Source organism: Talpa europaea (assembly GCF_964194135.1).
Source record: "Talpa europaea genome assembly, chromosome: 3".
Lineage (NCBI taxonomy): Eukaryota > Metazoa > Chordata > Mammalia > Eulipotyphla > Talpidae > Talpa > Talpa europaea.
Genome location: NC_140069.1, coordinates 104,125,259 through 104,143,276, shown reverse-complemented (window position 1 = coordinate 104,143,276; position 18,018 = coordinate 104,125,259). Strand labels below are relative to the sequence as shown.

Here is an 18,018-nt window from a genome sequence, read left to right as displayed (position 1 = left end):
GCAAGTTTCTAGGGCCTCAGTGTGGTCAGTTCTGAGAATTAAAAACTGCAGAGGGACCCAGTCTTAAGGGGAGATTGTGAAATTTACCCCCAGAAACTCAATCATGGTAAATGTTCAAGTTCCCTCCTTTTTCTGGCAGGGGAGGAAAAAGGGAAGCTTTTTGACATATGCCAGAGTGCTCTGTTCTTAACAAGACCTAATTGTTGACTAGAACCTAACTGCTGGGGTATTGTCAGTGCCCAGCTGACCTCAGGGTAGAGAAATACCCAACTCAAACCTATGACAATCTTAAGGAGGATGAAAAAAGTCCACTGAAAAAAAGCATGTGTGACGTTCACAGTCCAGAGGCAGAGGTCATTAAAAGACTGAGAACTGATTGGCGCACTTCTCTCTCTCCATGCCTCACCCCCATACTGCTAACGGTCATTTGTAGATGTTCCATTTACCTACTACATCATGTGCTTACCAAGAAGAAATCACAAGACATGCCAAAAGGTAAAAAACATAGTTTGAAGAGACAGAGCAAGATCAAAACCAGACATTGCAGAGATGTTAGAATTATCAGATGAGGTATTTAAAATAACTGTGATTAATGTCCTAAGTACTCTAATGGATAAAGTAGACAGAGTGCAAGAACAAATGGGAAATGTAAACAGAGGGATTGAAATTCTAAGAAAGCTAAAAAAGAAATGCTAGAGATTAAAAAAAAAACATTAACAGAAGTGAAGAATAATGTTATTGATAGATTGGACATGACTGAGGACAGAATCTCTGAACTAAAGTGTATATTGATTGAATTCCTAAAAACCAAAAAAGCAAAGAGAACAAAGAGAAAAATGTGGTGCAGAATATTCAAGAACGGGGGTACAACTACAGAAAGTATATTTTATGCATAATAACTATACCAGAAGGAAAAGAGAGAAAGGAATAGAAGAAATATTTTAAACAGCAATGACTAGAATTTCTCTAAATTAATATCAGACACCACATCATAGGTCCAGGAAGAAATTGTAGAAAATCAATGTAGACAAAAAGACCAGAGGAAAAAAAATATTTTTTAAAAGATTAATTTAATTTATTTATGCTACAAGAAGTGGGTTGTAGGCCAGAGGTGTGGGGGAGAGGTGGGGGTGGTGAGAGGATTCACCAGAGACAGAGTAGGGAGTAGAACAGGCGACTACTGAAATGCACTGCTGAGGGGAGCAGCGAGAAAGACAGGAGAGGTCTGCTGCGCCATGGATCAGCTCCCTGATCAGGGATGAAATTCATACCACATTGGCTGGAGAGCGCTTGATAGTGCTGAGACTTTAACCCCTGCACCACCAGGGAGGCCCCAGAGAAAAAAATACTTTACCCATGGAGGAACAAAGGTAGAATCAGTCACATCTGAGATTTGTGGCCAAGATGGTGACAGAGGAGTCTATTTGCCTCTCTCCTGAGTGGATCATTCAATAGCTGTCCAGTGGACACTACACTCAGAAAGCCCAAGATTTGGGCAGAAACTAGAACACCCCTTGGGCACTAGGGATCAACACAAACTGTGACAGAGAAGAGGAGACAGGCAAGAGAGTCATGCTTCACGGAACAGGAAGTGTCTGGAGAGAAATGCTCAGGCTGTGGTGTGCGGCAGGGGCTACATATACGAAACTTCTGGCTCAGGCAGTGCTCCTGGGAAGGAGAGAGCTAAGTGGTGTGGACGCACACATACTTGACCCAGGGGTGACATGTGCAGAGAAGCTGGAGTGCTCCCCGCAGGCTAGGTCTCAGGTAAAAAAGAAAAAAGAAAGTGTTAGATTGCATTCCACCTTTCCCGCCCTCAGGACTGCTACTGACCTTGTGAAGTCCACCAATAGGGATGAACTTCAGTCTCAGATGTAGAACCCCAGAGAGGAGGGTAGTGGTGGTGCCCCAAAACAAGCCAGCCTTCCCTACTCCTGCACATTCTAGTACCTAGAGCTCCAGACCTCACCTTCTGACTCAGCAACTGCAAAAACAAATGTCAGTGCTTATAGATTACAGCAAAGACAAAAAACAAACACAAAAACACACAAACAAAACAAATAATACCATTCCACCACCTGTTGGAAAAGTAAAAGTAGTTCAACTCTAAATTACTGCTACAGATTAAAAAAAAAAATAGAGCAGTCTAAAGCAGCAAAATAGGCAGACAAAATATATAACACATAGCACCTTGAGACCTAAAAGGAATGTGACGTTATGAGAACCAGTTTCCAGAATCCAGCCATTAAGAGATAGAAGATTTCAAAATGAGAGTTCAAAATGGCTATGAATTGCTCAGCGAAATAAGCCAAAAAGAAAAAGAAAAATACCGGATGGTCTCACTCATAGCAGGAATCTAGAAAACTTAAATAAGGGACCAGGAAAATGAATAACTATAAGAAAGTGAAAATCAAAATCAACAAAAAACTATGAACCAGAGACACTTTTAGGGGGGCGGGGGCGGGAGGGGAGGGATTGGGGTCAGAATGGGGGGGCTGCAATTGTATGGGGAATATAACAATAAAATTTATAAAAAAAAACAACAAAAAAAAACAAATGGCTATGATTAAAAAAAAATTCATGGCCGTCATCTCTGGTCTGTCTTGCTCTAGCTTTAACAAGCTGCTTTGTTATAGCTTTGAGCCTTTGCATGTACTGCTTGCATGGATCTGTCTTTTCTCCACATGCAAAAGACCTGTTCCTGTTTTATTTTTTTTTTAATTTTTTAAAAGATTTTTTTTTTTTTTTTTTTTGTGGGACCCTCGCCGGTGGCTGGGGTGGCCGGGGAATGAACCGGCGCTGCAGAGGCTGCGAGCAGCCTCGCAGCCCAGTGCTCAACCGCTGTGCTACCAGGGGAGGCCCTTAAAAGATTTTTAAAATTTATTTATACAAGAACCGGGGTACAGGCCAGATGCGCGGGAGGGTGAGAGGATTCACCAGAGGCAGAGTGGGGAACAGAACAGGCAGAGTGATGAAATACACTGCTGAGGGGAGCAGCGGGCGAGACAGGAGAGGTCTGCTGCTCCATGTGAGACCCTCGCTGACCGGCTGAGATCAAACCAGCACTGTAGAGCCTGCGGACAGCTTCACAGCGCTGCGCTCAACTGCATGGGCCACCAGGGGAGGCCCCTGTTCCTCTTTTTGATCTTAAAGATGTCATGGGCCTCCCGGGTGGCGCAATGGTTGAGTGCTGGGTTGCGAAGCTGCCCGCGGCCTCTGCGGCGCCGGTTCAATCCCCGGCTGCTCCCCGGGCACCAGAGGAGGGTCCCACATGGTGCGCAGACCTCTCCTGCCGCCCGCTGCTCCCCTCAGCAGTGTACTTCGGTCCTTCTGCCTGCTCTGCTCCCCGCTCTGGCTCTGGTGAATTCTCTCACCCTCCCACGCTTCTGACTGTACCCAGTGCATGTATAAACAAAACAAACAAACAAATAAATAAATAAATAAAACATGCCACACCAAAAAAAAAAAAAGATGTGATGTGTAGCATTCGGGCAAGTGAGCCCTTTACTGCCTCCTATAGCACTTTATTTTTCCCTTAGTTATGGTGTTTTGCTCACTTACTTTGATTGCTTATGGGATGCTGATTCCTCAGGGACCAGTCTCTTTCCTCTTTCTATTTCTAGGACCTAGATCGTGACCTGGCACATTGAGGGAATTCAATATGTGCATATTGAATGAATAAATGAAAGAATGAAGGGAAATGGGCAGGCAGTTTATTGTAATGCTTTTACTTAGATCAAATTTAAGAAAACAGGCACTGCTGTTGTTCTTCCTCTCAGAATTGGACCTTAGTTAGCATAGAACAGACCTTTGTTAACACAAAACCAGACCTTCATTAAAAGGACCAGATCTTATTAAAATATATGTGTAGGGCTTTCAACAAACCACTTGCACTTCAGAGGTTGGAGGGGTCTGTTTCCTACTTCTAATAGGCTGTAATTTTTCCTGACTTACTCACCAGCAGCTTGGATGAGGGAAATCCCAAGGGGGTTAGTCATGGCCATGGTCATTAAAAGAATTGTTTGCTGACGCACAGGTGTTCTTGGCGAAGGCTCAGGAGTCCTCATGAGGTCTCCCCTTTGTGTGTGGAGTTCTTTTGATCTTAGAGGCAGAGATGTCCTTCAGGCACAATAAACCAGGGTGCTTGCTTCTGTGGTAGATTATATGATAGGCTTAAAGAGCAGAGTCTTGGGGTGTAGATCTACCTCTATCCGCTGTCACATGCATGTGTATTAGCTGGCACGGCTTTTTACCCTGCCATGCACATCCCCTCATGCCTCATGAACAAGCTTTGTGTACATTGGAAAAAGGTATTCCCTCTGCTTTGATGGGCTAAAAATTCCATGGGTGCATGTCCTGGTGACCTGATAGTATCTTTATGTGATAGGGTGTTGCCCTCAAGGCAACAAAAAAATTTGCTCAAAGACCCTCTTTTGTAATAATAGCTTCTTTTATTATTTATTTATTTGCATATTTATATTTTTAGAACAATTTTGGAATTACAGAAAAGTAAAAGTACAAAGTACAAAAGTACAAAGTACAAAGTACGAGTACAAAGAATTCCCATATACCAATATACTATACTTCCTATTTTAAGTATGGTCCATTTGTTACAATTATTGAACAAATACTGACATATTATTTTAATTAAGGTATGTACTTGATTAAGAGTTCTTTAGTGTTTAGGTTTCAGGGTCCATAGGACACCACGTTACATTTAGTTATCATGTCATCTTAGGCTCCTCTTGACTGTGACTGTATCTCAGACTTACTTTTTGGTAAGCAGGCAGTTTTGAACAATACAGTTTGGTGATTTTGGAATGTCCCTCAACTGAGTCTTGTTTGATGTTTTCCCAATGACTACACTGCATGTTTTAGTAGCTCTTAATCCTATTAAGGTGTGGCAAGAGCAGCCTATCAGATGATTGCCATTGATAGTTGCTAATACAGAGTCCAAAGGAAGGGGTACATGTCACACACATAAAAGCAACGTAACTTATCCCTGTTGATGTTGACCTTCATTACCTGAGAAGCGCTAGGCTTGAGGCAGAAGGACAGGGAAAACCATGGGCAAGAGCCTTTATTGTGGTTTCCATGCAAAGGAATGGGGGTGGCAGGGTGAGCAGGATTAGGACTTGAATTTGAACGATTTCAGCTTCTGGAGCATAGGGGCTGTCCTACCTGTCTGGTACCTGGTTCTGGGGTGATTAGGACAGGTAGGTAGCAGCCAGAGGTGTAAAAGCTTGATAAGGAGGTAACTGGAGATTTACTTGGTTTGGGATGGTTTTGTGATAGGCACCCAGGGAGGCAGGAGGCCAAGGCAAGGTAACTGAGGCAAATTATCAGGTTCTCCAGAATGAGGTTTTCCTGGAATATTCATGTAGGTCAGATGTTAAAGAATCAAATTCACAGAAGCTAGAAATATGCTTAATACACGATGGTTCTATGTCTGGAGAAAGATCATAGTGGTAAAGTGTCATTTTCATCACATCATATGCAGAGTACATAAAATCAACATAACTTATCCCTGTTGATGTTGACCTTGATTACCTGACTGATTAGACCCTATGTTTCTGACAACATTTCTACATCATGTCTGCCTTTAATGCTCATCTTCTATGTAGAAAGTGTTCGTAGAGGAGGATACAGTGTCATTTTCCTAAGCTTTTTAAAATTATGATTACTGTTGTTGTGGCATTAAACTTTTGATTGTGGAAGCATCCACTTCAAAGAGATTCATCTTGAATAAACATTTTGCCAGCTGTTTGAATGACTACTAGTAAAACATGTAGATAAGAGAGCAGACCACCCCACCCGCGAAGTTCCCCTTTCAAAAAACCCTGAGTAATTTAGATAACTGACTTCTGTGTAACCCTGTTTTTCCCTTCCTGTGCCCAAATTTCTCCTCTTATGTTTTAGATGTACAAACAAAGAGGGAAAGGCAGAGCCCCAGGCCAGTGCTCCCTTACTCCTCTACGAGTGACCTCATTGTGTGACCCTGTAGCTTTCTGTGTACTGTCCAGGGCCTGTGAGTCATAAATCATCTTCTTCAAATTTCCCTAATGATTTTTTTTTAAAAAGATTTATTTATTTATGCATGCAAGAACTGGGGTACAGGCCAGAGGTTGGGGGAGGGGGAGAGGATTCACCAGAGACGGAGTGGGGAGCAGAACAGGCAGATCTACTGAAACACACTGCTGAGGGGAGCAGCGGGTGAGACAGGAGAGGTCTGCTGCACCATGTGGGTCACTCCCTGGCTGGGGATCGAACTCATGCTGCAGTGGCTGTGGATTGCTTAATAGTGCTGACGCTTAACCCCTTGTGCTACTAGGGTGGCCCCATTCCTTGATGATTTTTACTTAGATGTATCTTGCAATCATAATATGATATGATCCTGCCCCAATATTGGCTCCTGTTGGGTAAATCTTTGTGGGGACCGCCATAGCAGCGTGTGCCCAGGCAAGTACCTTAGCGTTCCTGGTCATCACTGCCAAGAGAGCCAACAATTCAGGCTGTTTGGTGGTGGGTCTTAACTTGGACCCTCAGGTCAGCTGAGTTCATAGGGGAGACTTGTGTCTGAACATCCTTACTCTTCTCTGGAGTGGTGGCCCTTTGTATAATTTCAGTCACTGGATAAAAATTTAAATAGATGCCTATAGTTCTGTCAGGGCTTGGGGTTGATCACCACTGAAATGAAACAGGATATATCCTTAATATTTAGTTATGAGTCAGATTATTCAATTAGTCTCTTTTTTTTTTTTTGCAAAAAATCAAAAAAATTCTCATGACTCCATAAGTCAAGGAGGACCTGAAATTCACTGGTAATTCACCTGATGCTTTCCCCTTCCCCCCTCTTATGACTCAGGCTCTAAGTCACAGAACTGTCTGTGGAACTCCCTCATCGATGGGCTCACGGGCAATGTCAAGGAGAGACCCCGACCCACAATTGTCAACGACCCCCGGCCACCAGAGGAAATCCTAGCTGATGAATTGCCTCAACTCGACAGCCCCGAAGCCTTGGTGAAGACATCTTTCAGGTTTGGTGGTTTGCAACTCAGTTTGTTCCTTCTTATTTGCTTGTGGAGTTATTTGAATCCATGATGCACCATCGGTTTGGCCAACAAATTACCTTATTTCTTTGCATTGAGTAAATTAGAATTGATGAAGGAATGTTAGGATTAATGGGAGCTGGACTTCTGGCTGGATTCCTGAATGCAGTGTAAATCATATCAGTAGTTAAGTTGCTGTTGGTATTTAATTGGTATTGGCATTTAAATGCTGAGGCAAAGGCTTTACTGATGTTGGCAATTTGAATTGGATTAATGAGTCTTTTGCTTCAAAGGAGGATGACGCATGGAGATAAGTGCACAAAATAGAAGCACATGGTGGGAATTAATTCAGCCCTTTGCCTTTAGATTTCTTGCTGGGGAAGGTTTCTAGTGTAAGAAAATGTGAGCGCTGCTGCCTCCTGAAATGAAGTGAGCATCTTCATGTGTGATTTCCTGGTGGCCATTTACTCCGTCCTTGTTCATCGTTTAGTCTCATATCTTCCGGCAAAGGTCTCTTGTATTGTACTCCACTTTCACTATAACTCTGCCCCTTACTCACCCACAGTAAATAAAAATCAATCCTGGTATGGATGTGATGTATAAAAATGATTTTTTTATACTGAATCTTTCAAACTCACTTCTAAATACATGGTTGCTCTGGTATCAGAAATGATGATGTAGTGATTTTGCCAGCCTTCGTGCGACCTCTCTTCCTTTCTTTTACCCTAATTTTATTTTCCTCATTTTTTTCCATTATGGACTTTTTTACTTTCCATATGGCCAGTGGATTATATAAACTTTGTTTTTCTCCCCTTATAAACATTTCAGACAACTCTCGGTGTCCATGAAATATATTGGAAACATGTGATCGCATTTGCATTCAGGTGATGTGTGTAATCACACAGGAAAAGCCATTTCATCATGTGAGGGTTCTTAATGTAGATTGAATTACAGATGAGTTTGGAAAAGCTGTGATAGATAGGGGTTAAGATTTCTTCACAAAATGTTACTGATGCAGTGGTGGGATAAGAATTGTAAGGCAAATGCTTTTCTTATTCCTAACAAGGGTTTGGTTATTTTACTGTGCTCTTAAAAAAAAAAAAATAAAGCACACTCAAGTAGAGAGAAGAACATTATACAAATCTGTGATTCTGTGCGTGTGACTGTGGTGGAAGAGGGGTAGAGGAAGGTGAATGGCCTGTGTGTTCGCATCCTGGGGCAGGATGCATGTACAGTCTTCGCCAGCTACTCTTCCCACCCCAAACCAGGTTCATCACCTTCACTGAACAGCTAAAGAATTATTCTCATGAAAAGAACGTGTTCTCTAGCCCAAATCCATTACTGTCATCCCTTCTCTTTGTTCTTTAATAGAGAAATTTATTATGCCCATGAAATCCATCTGATCTGGTAGCTGTATTGCGTGTCAATATCTTTGTTCAGAAAAGAGATTAAATCGTGAGTTTTGAAAGGTCAGAACTTCCTTCTAGTTCTTTGTAATGCATCGTGCAGTAGGAAGAACACAGCGGGTTCTAATATGTCAGAACTTCAGCATTTGAAGCTAGACATCACTGGCATTGGTTATTCTATTGGTCTCCTTAATACAACTATGTGCTATTGTGAGCCCATCCTTTCTTCAAAAGAAGATGGCAATATTAGGTGACAAGTATTCTCTAATTCACTTGTTCCTAACTGTGGCAGTCACTATTAGTCGTGAGATATGTTGTGTGTAAATTATTAGAAGCAAAATATGGAAATGCATTTTCACTGTAGGAGTGAAAAAGTCTGAGAATTCCAAGTGCTAATGTAAGTGACCCTGGGGAGTCTAAAAGGAAGGGTATTTTTTAATCTTCTGGGATTCAGTGATGTTCGGTGTTCTTAGTCCTGTGATAACTCCTTGTCTCACCAAGCAGTACAGTCTTCCTTCTGCTGAGGTTGAGGTGTTGTGTTCTTTTCTCTGACTGAAATTCAGAGCCTGTCAGCTACCCTGCTGCTCTCTGTGTGTGTGTGTACACTTGTATACACATGCCCACACACAGAGGATCAGAACATGTGATTTTTTTACTATCTGCCAGGTCTTGTTTGCTGAGGAGGAGCGTGTGATACCTACTCATGAGTTGGCATTGTGGGTCTTCATAACTCCTCTGTAGGACCGTCACCACTGAATGGCATAGGATAAGCAGTAGCTGTGTTAGCCTCTTTTTTTCCTCCAGGTTCATACTTGGGCATTTGGGATCCAGGATCATGAAATATGGTCATCAGCCTTTATTGTCAAAGATCCAAATTTTAATGACAATAAACCTGATGTGCCAAATTTCCAACAATTCCAGTCTTCTTTTGAGGTTCTTTTCCTAATTGTTCTACGGATTGGGGCTGGGGTTTATTGACAATGGGTTAAGAGTCAGCCCTTATCCTGTTCTGCTTCCTGCAACTTCCAGGGAAATAGAGTGACCTCAGTGAAATTATGCTTACATTGCCTTCCAGACCTCCTCTTTCTTGTGATGTCCCCAGGCTCTGTTGTTCTTTACTGAAACTTGGCTTTTGTTAGCTCTTCCACAGTTCTTGTTCCTGTTCTAATAACATTGATCCTAAAAAGGAAGAGTTGGATTTTCACTTCACTTTCTCCAGAAATCTTTTCTAACTCTTTCCAAGTATGTGGAAGGAATTACGTACAGGCTACTTGCTGGAAAAGAGTGCATATTTGTTTCATATTTGCATAACATTTTCATTTAATTAGTTCTTTTGAAATCATAGGGACAGTATGCCCAAAGGTAAATTCTATTCTCTATTCCCAAAGACAGGAAGTGCTCATAAATTTATAAATGGTAGGTGTTTTTGAAAAGGGTTTTGAAGGTTTGTATGTTTCAGTCTCCCCCAGGCTTTCTGTTACAACAGTAATAGCTATTCTTACATTGGCAGGCATGTTCCCAGTAACCCAAAGATGATTTCCACTTTAGACATGAAGAATCTGTCTGGTCCAGAAAGGTACAACTTAGAATTCTGATTGAATTCAAACACAAACAAGTAAGAACAATTGCTTGTAGGTCCCCTATGTTTGAGAAGAATTTAGGTCCCACTTAATCTTTTTCAGCCCGTGCAATCCCACAATTGATACAGATATCGTCTATAAACTCCCATGAAAAGCATGCTTATGTTGCAAATGCATCTTGTATGTCTTCTAACCAAAGTGCCACCCCTAAGTATGTCTTGTGCACACTCTGGGATCCTGCTGGGGCCGACACTGTCAGTTTATGTCAATTAGCAGCAATGCCAGAGGGCATAGTTGAAAGCGAGGACTTAACACATTTTTCAGAAATGAGAGACACGCCCTCTTTCCCCCCAAGGGTTTGAAGTTGATAGTTGAAGTGTATGCAGATGCCATCACAGTTCTGAATATGTGACTCCTCCTCTGGGCCTTCACTTTGCTGGTCACTTTCAATGCAGTAGATGTTACTTGTCTTGGAGCAGACAGCTCAGCAGAGTACAGACACCGTGGCCTCTGACCGCTCACTCAAAACCTGAGACTTTTGTAAAGAAGAAAGTGAGAAGCAGAACTAAATAAAAAGGCATCAGTACTCAGAAAGTATAGCTTCCTGGGAACTGCACCCCACATACCTATTTTATTTGTTCCTCATGACCTGTCCCTTTGAACCTATTGTGCTGTTTAGATTTTTCTTAAAGAGAGAATAAGCTGAACTTGGGGCTTAAGAAGACAGACAAGTCCAGCCAGTCTGATTAGTGACAAGAATCTCTGTACCTACCACTAGAGGGCCCTAGGGAGCAGCAAAGAGCTGGCTATTGATGGCCTTTTCTCTCCCCAGCCTCTGAGTGCATTTTTGCAAAGGTAGGACCCAACCCAGGTTGTGCTGAAAGTCAAGGACACCAGGGTTTACCGAGCATCTGCTACATACAGAAAGTGTATATTCATTTGTTCATAGAATCCCAACCTCCCCCCAATCCCTATCCCTATTCCCTCCGCAAACCCTGGCAAGGGAAGTATTATTTTCCCGGTTGTGCAGGTCAGGAAACTGAGACTGAGAGAGCAAACAACTTTCCCAAAGTCATCTATCAAGTGGCAGAGCTGGAAACTTCCACTCAGACCACCTGGCCAAAAGTACAGCCACTCTCCCAACTCCTACTACCACCTCATCACCTTGGCTTTCATGTGTCTGTATTCATCATTGGTGAAATAAGATAGTGTGATTGGTTCTACTAATTTGGATGTGCACTCTGGATATAAACTTCACCGCTTCTTCTGTGAGACTGACCCTGTTCCTTTACACTAAATCCTTTTACTAGTCCAGACTTAGGTTATTAATCCACCCCACCCCCACCCCCTTTTTGGATAGTAGTTCTTTAAGGCAATGTTTCTCAAATTTATGTCTAAATGGCTTCTTTGGGGGATCCTGTTAAATGTAGATCTGGATTCAGTAGGTCTGGGGTGCAGCTTGTGAATATTCATCTAACAAGCTCCAAGTGATGTGATGGTACAAGGACTACCTCTGAAAAGTGAGGCATGAGTTTGGGAATCCATAGATAGAAGTTTGCAAATCTTCTTCTAAACTATGTGATTTGAGTCATGGTTTTGATTCTTAGTTTCTTCGTTTTATAAATTGGAAACAATAAAAAAAATTCAGTTTTCAGGGGCTGTTGCTAGACTGAAGTGGTCTAATCAGTGTGACAGCCCCTAATTCCTTCTTTCTGTTTTCAAAACCTTATTTAGGGGTGACTGAGCCTCCCCACCTTGACCCCCTCTACTATCTCTGGGTCATGCGGTGAACCTCAGGCCAGTTATATGGGTGTTTTGTGAGCAAGAGTGGCCACTGACCTGTCCTCCTTGGGCAGCAGTGGAAATTCTGAAGCCGCCCAGTGCATTGGCTATCTTGCCAGTTACAGTCACACTTACTTTACTTGTGTGACTCCTAACAGAAGTTGAGTTGCCAGGTTTTGATAACTTTGCATTTGGAAGAATAGCATGCCCACTCCCTGGGGAAAAACTGGGGGCTTGATGGCTTCTCTTTCTACATAGAATGGATTTATTTGGGCTTTGGCAAAACCTTTCCAGATTCTATACATAGCTTGCTAAGCATTTGTTCCAGGGAGCAGAATTGCATTGAGCCAACACCCTCGGTGATGGATGAGATAAAGCCCTTGTCAGATCCCATTTAATGGATTGTGTTTTCCATGCAGAATGAAATCGTTGAACTCATCCTTATTTTGACTTTTGGCAGTCACTTTTCCACCAGGGGCTGTTGCCAAGAAGCCAGTTTTTGACTTGATTACTTTCAGGAAATGTGCAATCTGGCTGATGATATGGCTTGGTGGAGGGTGGTGTCCCCTGCAGCTTCAGACCCCACCCCAGGATGAGTCATGGGTTAAAATTCCCAATTAGCTCATGGAAAGTCAGGTCACACAACTTTCTTTATTACCATATGTTGGTCACCTGCTGGGAACTTCGGAGCTACCTACTTCCCTGACTGACTTCTGCCTTCCCAGAGTTGACAATTGCTTCCTCTAGTCTTCTGCTAATCCAGATTTAGTACAATTTTAAGTTTGCTGAGGGGAGACATGAACAAATGAATTCTGAGTTTCTCTTAAAGTTCAGAGGAGTTTGCATTGCAATGTTGGCTTCCCAAAAGGGAAATATTTAGGCTTCTTTTTGTAAGTTTTGATAGACAGGGTTGTTTTTTTTTTTCACTATTGGAAATTGACAAAGGTTTATCATGTAGATATCATTCCTCTTCCATTCTTCCACATCCTTCAACTGGTACTATGAAAAAGCAGAAATCTGACTCTCTGGTGGTCCTGTGAGTGTACTTCTCATATCTCTGACCACAAGGAGTACTTGACCCTGGGGCATCACCTCTTTGAGGAAATTTTCCCTGTTGCATTTGAGGCTCTGTTTCCTTAGAGTCTCCAAGACTGTGAGCATTAGGGATCCTAAGGCCAGCCATTTCTCATGGATGTGGACTCCTCTGACTGGGACATTGGTTCCAGGACTCCCTGATAGCTTTGCTAAATTTTCTTTAACTCCGCACTGTGCTCCGAGATGCTTCCACCTAACCTTCCTTTCTTGTCTCTTCCACAGGGAGTCAGAACTTCACCCAACTTTTCCTTCTTCCCTGGCTCCTTGTCCATGTTTTCTTACAGATATTCATCCCAGATGATTTTTTTTTTTTTTGCATGGTCAATCTTGTCATGGCATGCTTGGCCATCTCTTTTTGATTTTTATCTTTTACGTCTTCACCACACTCTCTAGTGGTGGGGTAGCATGTGGGAGGCCACAGTTTTCTTCATCGTCTTTTAAGAGCATCAAAAGGAGTTTGCTGAAGCATTGGGTTAACTAAAGAAATTGCACATAAAAAGGAGAATATTTAATTGTACCCCAAATATGACTGTTTCCATTGTCCAGGGGAAATGCTAATAAATGTTGGATGCTGAACAGGTAGCTCCCTTATAGACACACTTAGGTACAAGTTAGTAGACCTGTCTCCAGGGTTGATTTCCTTTTAAGAGGGAAGCATTAACATCCTTCTTCAAACCAGACACATTCTCACGAGACTATTGAGGAATCCAGGTTTCCATCCACAGGAATGGAGCTCATCCGGGCCATCTTCACCCGCTCAGGGTTGCCTAAATCAGAGTATCTCCAAGCAGCACATTTTACAAAGTGGAAGCTCTTCATCCTAGAATAACCCCACAGGGAGGAGCAGGGAGCTTCAGTACAGTTAGGTGGGACAGGAGGGACTGGTTTTCACCTGAATCTCCATGCCAGTGTGCGGCCTGGCTCAACCTCCCAGGCTTCCCAATTTGCAGCAGGAACTTCTGCCCTAGCCACAGAGATTCTTGAAGTATGCAGGGAATCCCTGAAGTTCTTTTCTGAAAGAAGGAAGGCCTCTTTACTTCCCCCACATCTGTGCCCCTCTGTCATGCTTTTGACCTCCTGAGATCTGGTGATTCTCACAAGGTTCTGGGTCAGGTGCTTCAGCCTTGAACCCTTAACTTCTTTGTTCCCATGTCAATCTCACTGATTGAATCCCTAGTCACAGCCTGAGTAATTTCTGAGCTTTGGCCTCAAGAACTTGTGGAAATATCTATGGCCTGTTCAAACTACAGAGAACTGAAGGACAACTTGGAAAAGTGAACACCCAGCCTCCCTCTGTCTTAACTCCACTTACCACTGATTCTTCCTTCATGTGGACCCTCTGGTTTGTGGACATATGTCCCTCCAGAGAGAAGGTCTCCTTACAGCTTCTCTTGCCTTGATTTGATTTTCGTGCTCTCTGTAATCTCCCAAGTCATAAAAGCTAGACCTGGTTATCTACTCTGTATCCTATCCTCCTCCTCCCCAGTGCCAGGCCTTGGACTATCTTAATGGTAGATGAAGTAAAGAAACAGATTGGCCTACTGGTATGGGACCCTATACTTGGAAATATCTCAAAAGCACCATATGTTATCCTTTATAAACTTTCAGTGATGAATGACTTTGCCACATTTGTTTTTGCAGTAAAATTAAGTTACTCTAAATAAGATAGGAAGCCAAACCCTTTATAATTGAGCTCTGTGATAATGCAAACCTGGATACCCCTTGATTGGTGGTTGGGCCATGTCCTCTGCAGGCACCTGATCATGTTATGATGATATGACCCTGTGTTTCACTCTGTAGACATTTTTGTTCCAAACTACTATTTTTGCAACCTTTGGTATGTCTATTATCATTTCAACAAAAAACTAAAAAAATTTAGCATAATCCCTAATTCCTATTAATTGTACTTTAAAATGATTAAATATCACCAGGAATTCTATTGTTTGGCTCAAGCTTACATTTTTGAGGAGTGTGTGTGTGTGTGTGTGTGTGTGTGTGTGTGTGAGTGAGAGAGAGAGAGAGAGAGAGAGAAAGAGAGGGAAAGAGAAAAAGATAGATAGATATTGAGATTCATTTAAGACCAAATAAATTCTAAAATTACTTCCCTTTTATGACACAATGAACATCAGCATCATTGTTAACAACCACATGTGAAACCGTTCTTGTTGTAATCTCATCTTCTTCTAGAAAACCTTATTTTTACTTCATTTAGTGGTCTCTTCAGATTTATTACTTACCTTCTAATCCAGCAACTCATGAGAGATGATACCAGCATCCCTGTGGTGGGCCCAAGCAGCTGTGTGTTTTCAAAGCTTTTCTGGTTACACTCAGGGCAGCAGACACCACATTGGGGGCCATTCCAGTATCACAGCCCTGTCTTGGTGATTTTTTCCTCCTCCACTCTCCCATGCCCATGTTACTTTGTCCTCAGGACCATTTTTTCAGATGACTACTTACGACATTGTTGACCACAATTACCAAATATAGACTTTACTCCCTTCTTTTTATAGTATTTATCTGGAAAGGGTATCCAGAATTTTGGAATGATCACAGAATGAGCTCTTTGCCCCCACCCTGCGAGATGCCATATGTCCATGCCATTTTAGACAACTGAAGTGTCACCAAATGTCCCTTATGTAGTCTTTCTTCTAAAGCCAATTCAATGGAATGCAGGCAAATTGAATGCTTTCATTTGGGAATGTGATATGTTGAAGTTTTCAAAAGCCCACTAGGCACGATTTTTACTTTCTGTTTTCAGTGACTGACATGTTTTCACCACCTTCTAGATAAATTGACTTTGAGACATTGACTTAGTTTCTTAGTCACCAGTTCTCCTTTCTCTATCTTTTTCAAAATGAAATTTGTCATCAAAATAGTATACTTATCTTGCGAGCACTTGATAGAACTTGATAGAGTCCCTGCTATCTTTTCTGAAGAATTCATAGCTGTGCCTTACTTTCATAGTTGTAATTATAGTGAAGATACAATTCTGTATCCTCCTTTCTTCACTGAACATTTTATCTTAAACATTTTCCCAAGTTGCCATACAGTGTGTGTGTGTGTGTGTGTGTGTGTGTGTGAGTGAGAGAGAGAGAGAGAGAGAGAGAGAGAGAGAGAGAGAGAGAGAGAGAAAGAGAGAGTGTATGTTGAACAGTTAAGTTGTTCCCAGTTTTTCACTCTTTTCAAGAACACTTTGATAAAAATTCTCATGCATCTAGATATTGCTGTATTTTATTGCTGTATTTTAAGCTGCAGCCTAAGGGTAGATAATTTGATGTAGAAACACTGGTTCAAAGGGCATCTTGAATTTTAATAAACCACATCACCAGAGGAGGCCTGTGTAGCCCCTTTCAGTGGGGCTTCTCACAGAAATTTCAGTGGGCACTGAGTCCCGTATAGTGCTCATTTCTCACAACTTCGAATTCATTATTGTATTTTCAAGAATCTCCTTTGCTTCCTGTCTTTTGCTGATATACTTACTACTCGTGGAAATAACACAGTCACTTTTTGTCTGCCTGCAAAGTGTCAATACCACTCTCTTTTATCTGCTGACAAAGCAAGTTTCAGAAAAATTAAGTGACTTGCCCAAGGCACACAGCTGAGAAGTAGCTGAATTAAGAGTTAAACCTGCATCATTTTGACCCTCAAAACTTTTGTACTTTCTACCTCACTCCATTCTGTGGGGCACAGAGCACAGAGGATGGAACCATAAATTGCTTCTGGGTGAGGAGTTGGGGGCAAGGGTGGGAAGAAAGTAAATACCCAGGCCAGGTCTCAGGAATGTTCTTGCCCTCAAGGAAATTGGGGCTTAGTGGAATATAGGAAATCAATAATTACTGAATGGTACATAAGCCATTGTTTTATTTATTTAAAAATAGTGGTTACTTTAATTAGTATTAAAAACAAATGTTAGCATAGAAATGAGCAGAGAAGAGTGTTTTTTCCACATTGTTCATACCTTTTGTTATTTTTATTTATTTTCTTACATTGTTATTAATTTGGGGACAGTGTTTGATTTCTCCCCTTAGGTGTAGTCCTTGTAGCTCTCCACCACCCCTTATACCCCTTCTTCCCCTATTTTGATCTCTTTCCCTCCTATACCCCTCTGTGTGTCTCAGATCTTGGTCACCTTGCAAGTTTTGTCTTTTTCCTGGTCCCTTATTAGGTTTCTCTATATTCCACATATAAGTGAAACCATTCAATTTTTATCTTTTTCCTTCTGACCTGTTTTGCTTAGCATAATCCCTTCTAGCTCCATCCATGTTTCTGCAAATGGCGTGAGTTTATTTTTATTGATCTCTGAGTAGTATTCTGTTGTGTATCTATACTGCATCCAGAGAAGAGTGTTTTTACAAGCAACTGTATTAAGATATAATTCACATAGAAACAATGAACATAGTCAAATGGATATGTTTGATCTCTGACACCATCACCATAGTCCTTGTGCCTTTATGTAACCCCTTCTCCCAGCCCCTCCATACCATCCTCAGTCCATTCTTCGGTGACCACTGATGTGCTTTATTGTCAGTATAGATTATATAGATTAGTTTGCATTTTCTAGATTTTTATGGAAATAGAATCATACACATACACAGTGTGTATGTATATATATATGTATTTGCGTGTACCTATTTTTTATCTGATGTCTTTCACTTAGAATAACTATTTTAAGAGTCATCTGTTTTGTTGCCTGTATCAGTAGATATTTTTTTGTTGTGTATCATGCGGATGCTATGATTTGTTTATCCATTCAACCACTGTTTATCGATTCAACTATTGATGGCATTTGTTAACTTCTGTGGTGTCACAATTTCTACCTTGGTCGATTTCAAGTAACCAACATGAAGTCACAGAGTGAGGGCTTGTGCAGGGATGCAAGAGACAGTCTATTTCACGTATGCATGTCGGGAATTTGTCCTGGGCATCAAACAGGTATGGAGCAGAAGGAATTGTAGCACTGCACGACAACAGTTGGTAAGGGCAGCACCTATGTCATGGGGTGAGCGTTGTGCACCCTGATGTAAATGAAGGAGCAGCACTCTCTAACGAGCCCACGTGAGAAGTAAAGTTTTTCCAGCATGAGGAAGCTGGGCCCAAGATGATAGC

General features: G+C 41.8%; 1 protein-coding gene across 3 annotated transcripts in view; it reads left to right on the top strand.

Moving 5' to 3' along the window:
• Positions 1–18,018, top strand: part of PDE1C (phosphodiesterase 1C) — a gene marked incomplete at both ends in the record, with an annotated part of 491,455 nt that overhangs the window by 173,335 nt on the left and 300,102 nt on the right. For all 3 annotated transcript variants that reach the window (XM_084229771.1, XM_084229773.1, XM_084229772.1), the window contains one exon: positions 6,866–7,037. In XM_084229771.1, coding sequence (XP_084085897.1) covers positions 6,866–7,037 — 172 coding nt within the window. The remainder of the gene's footprint in view (positions 1–6,865; positions 7,038–18,018) is intronic.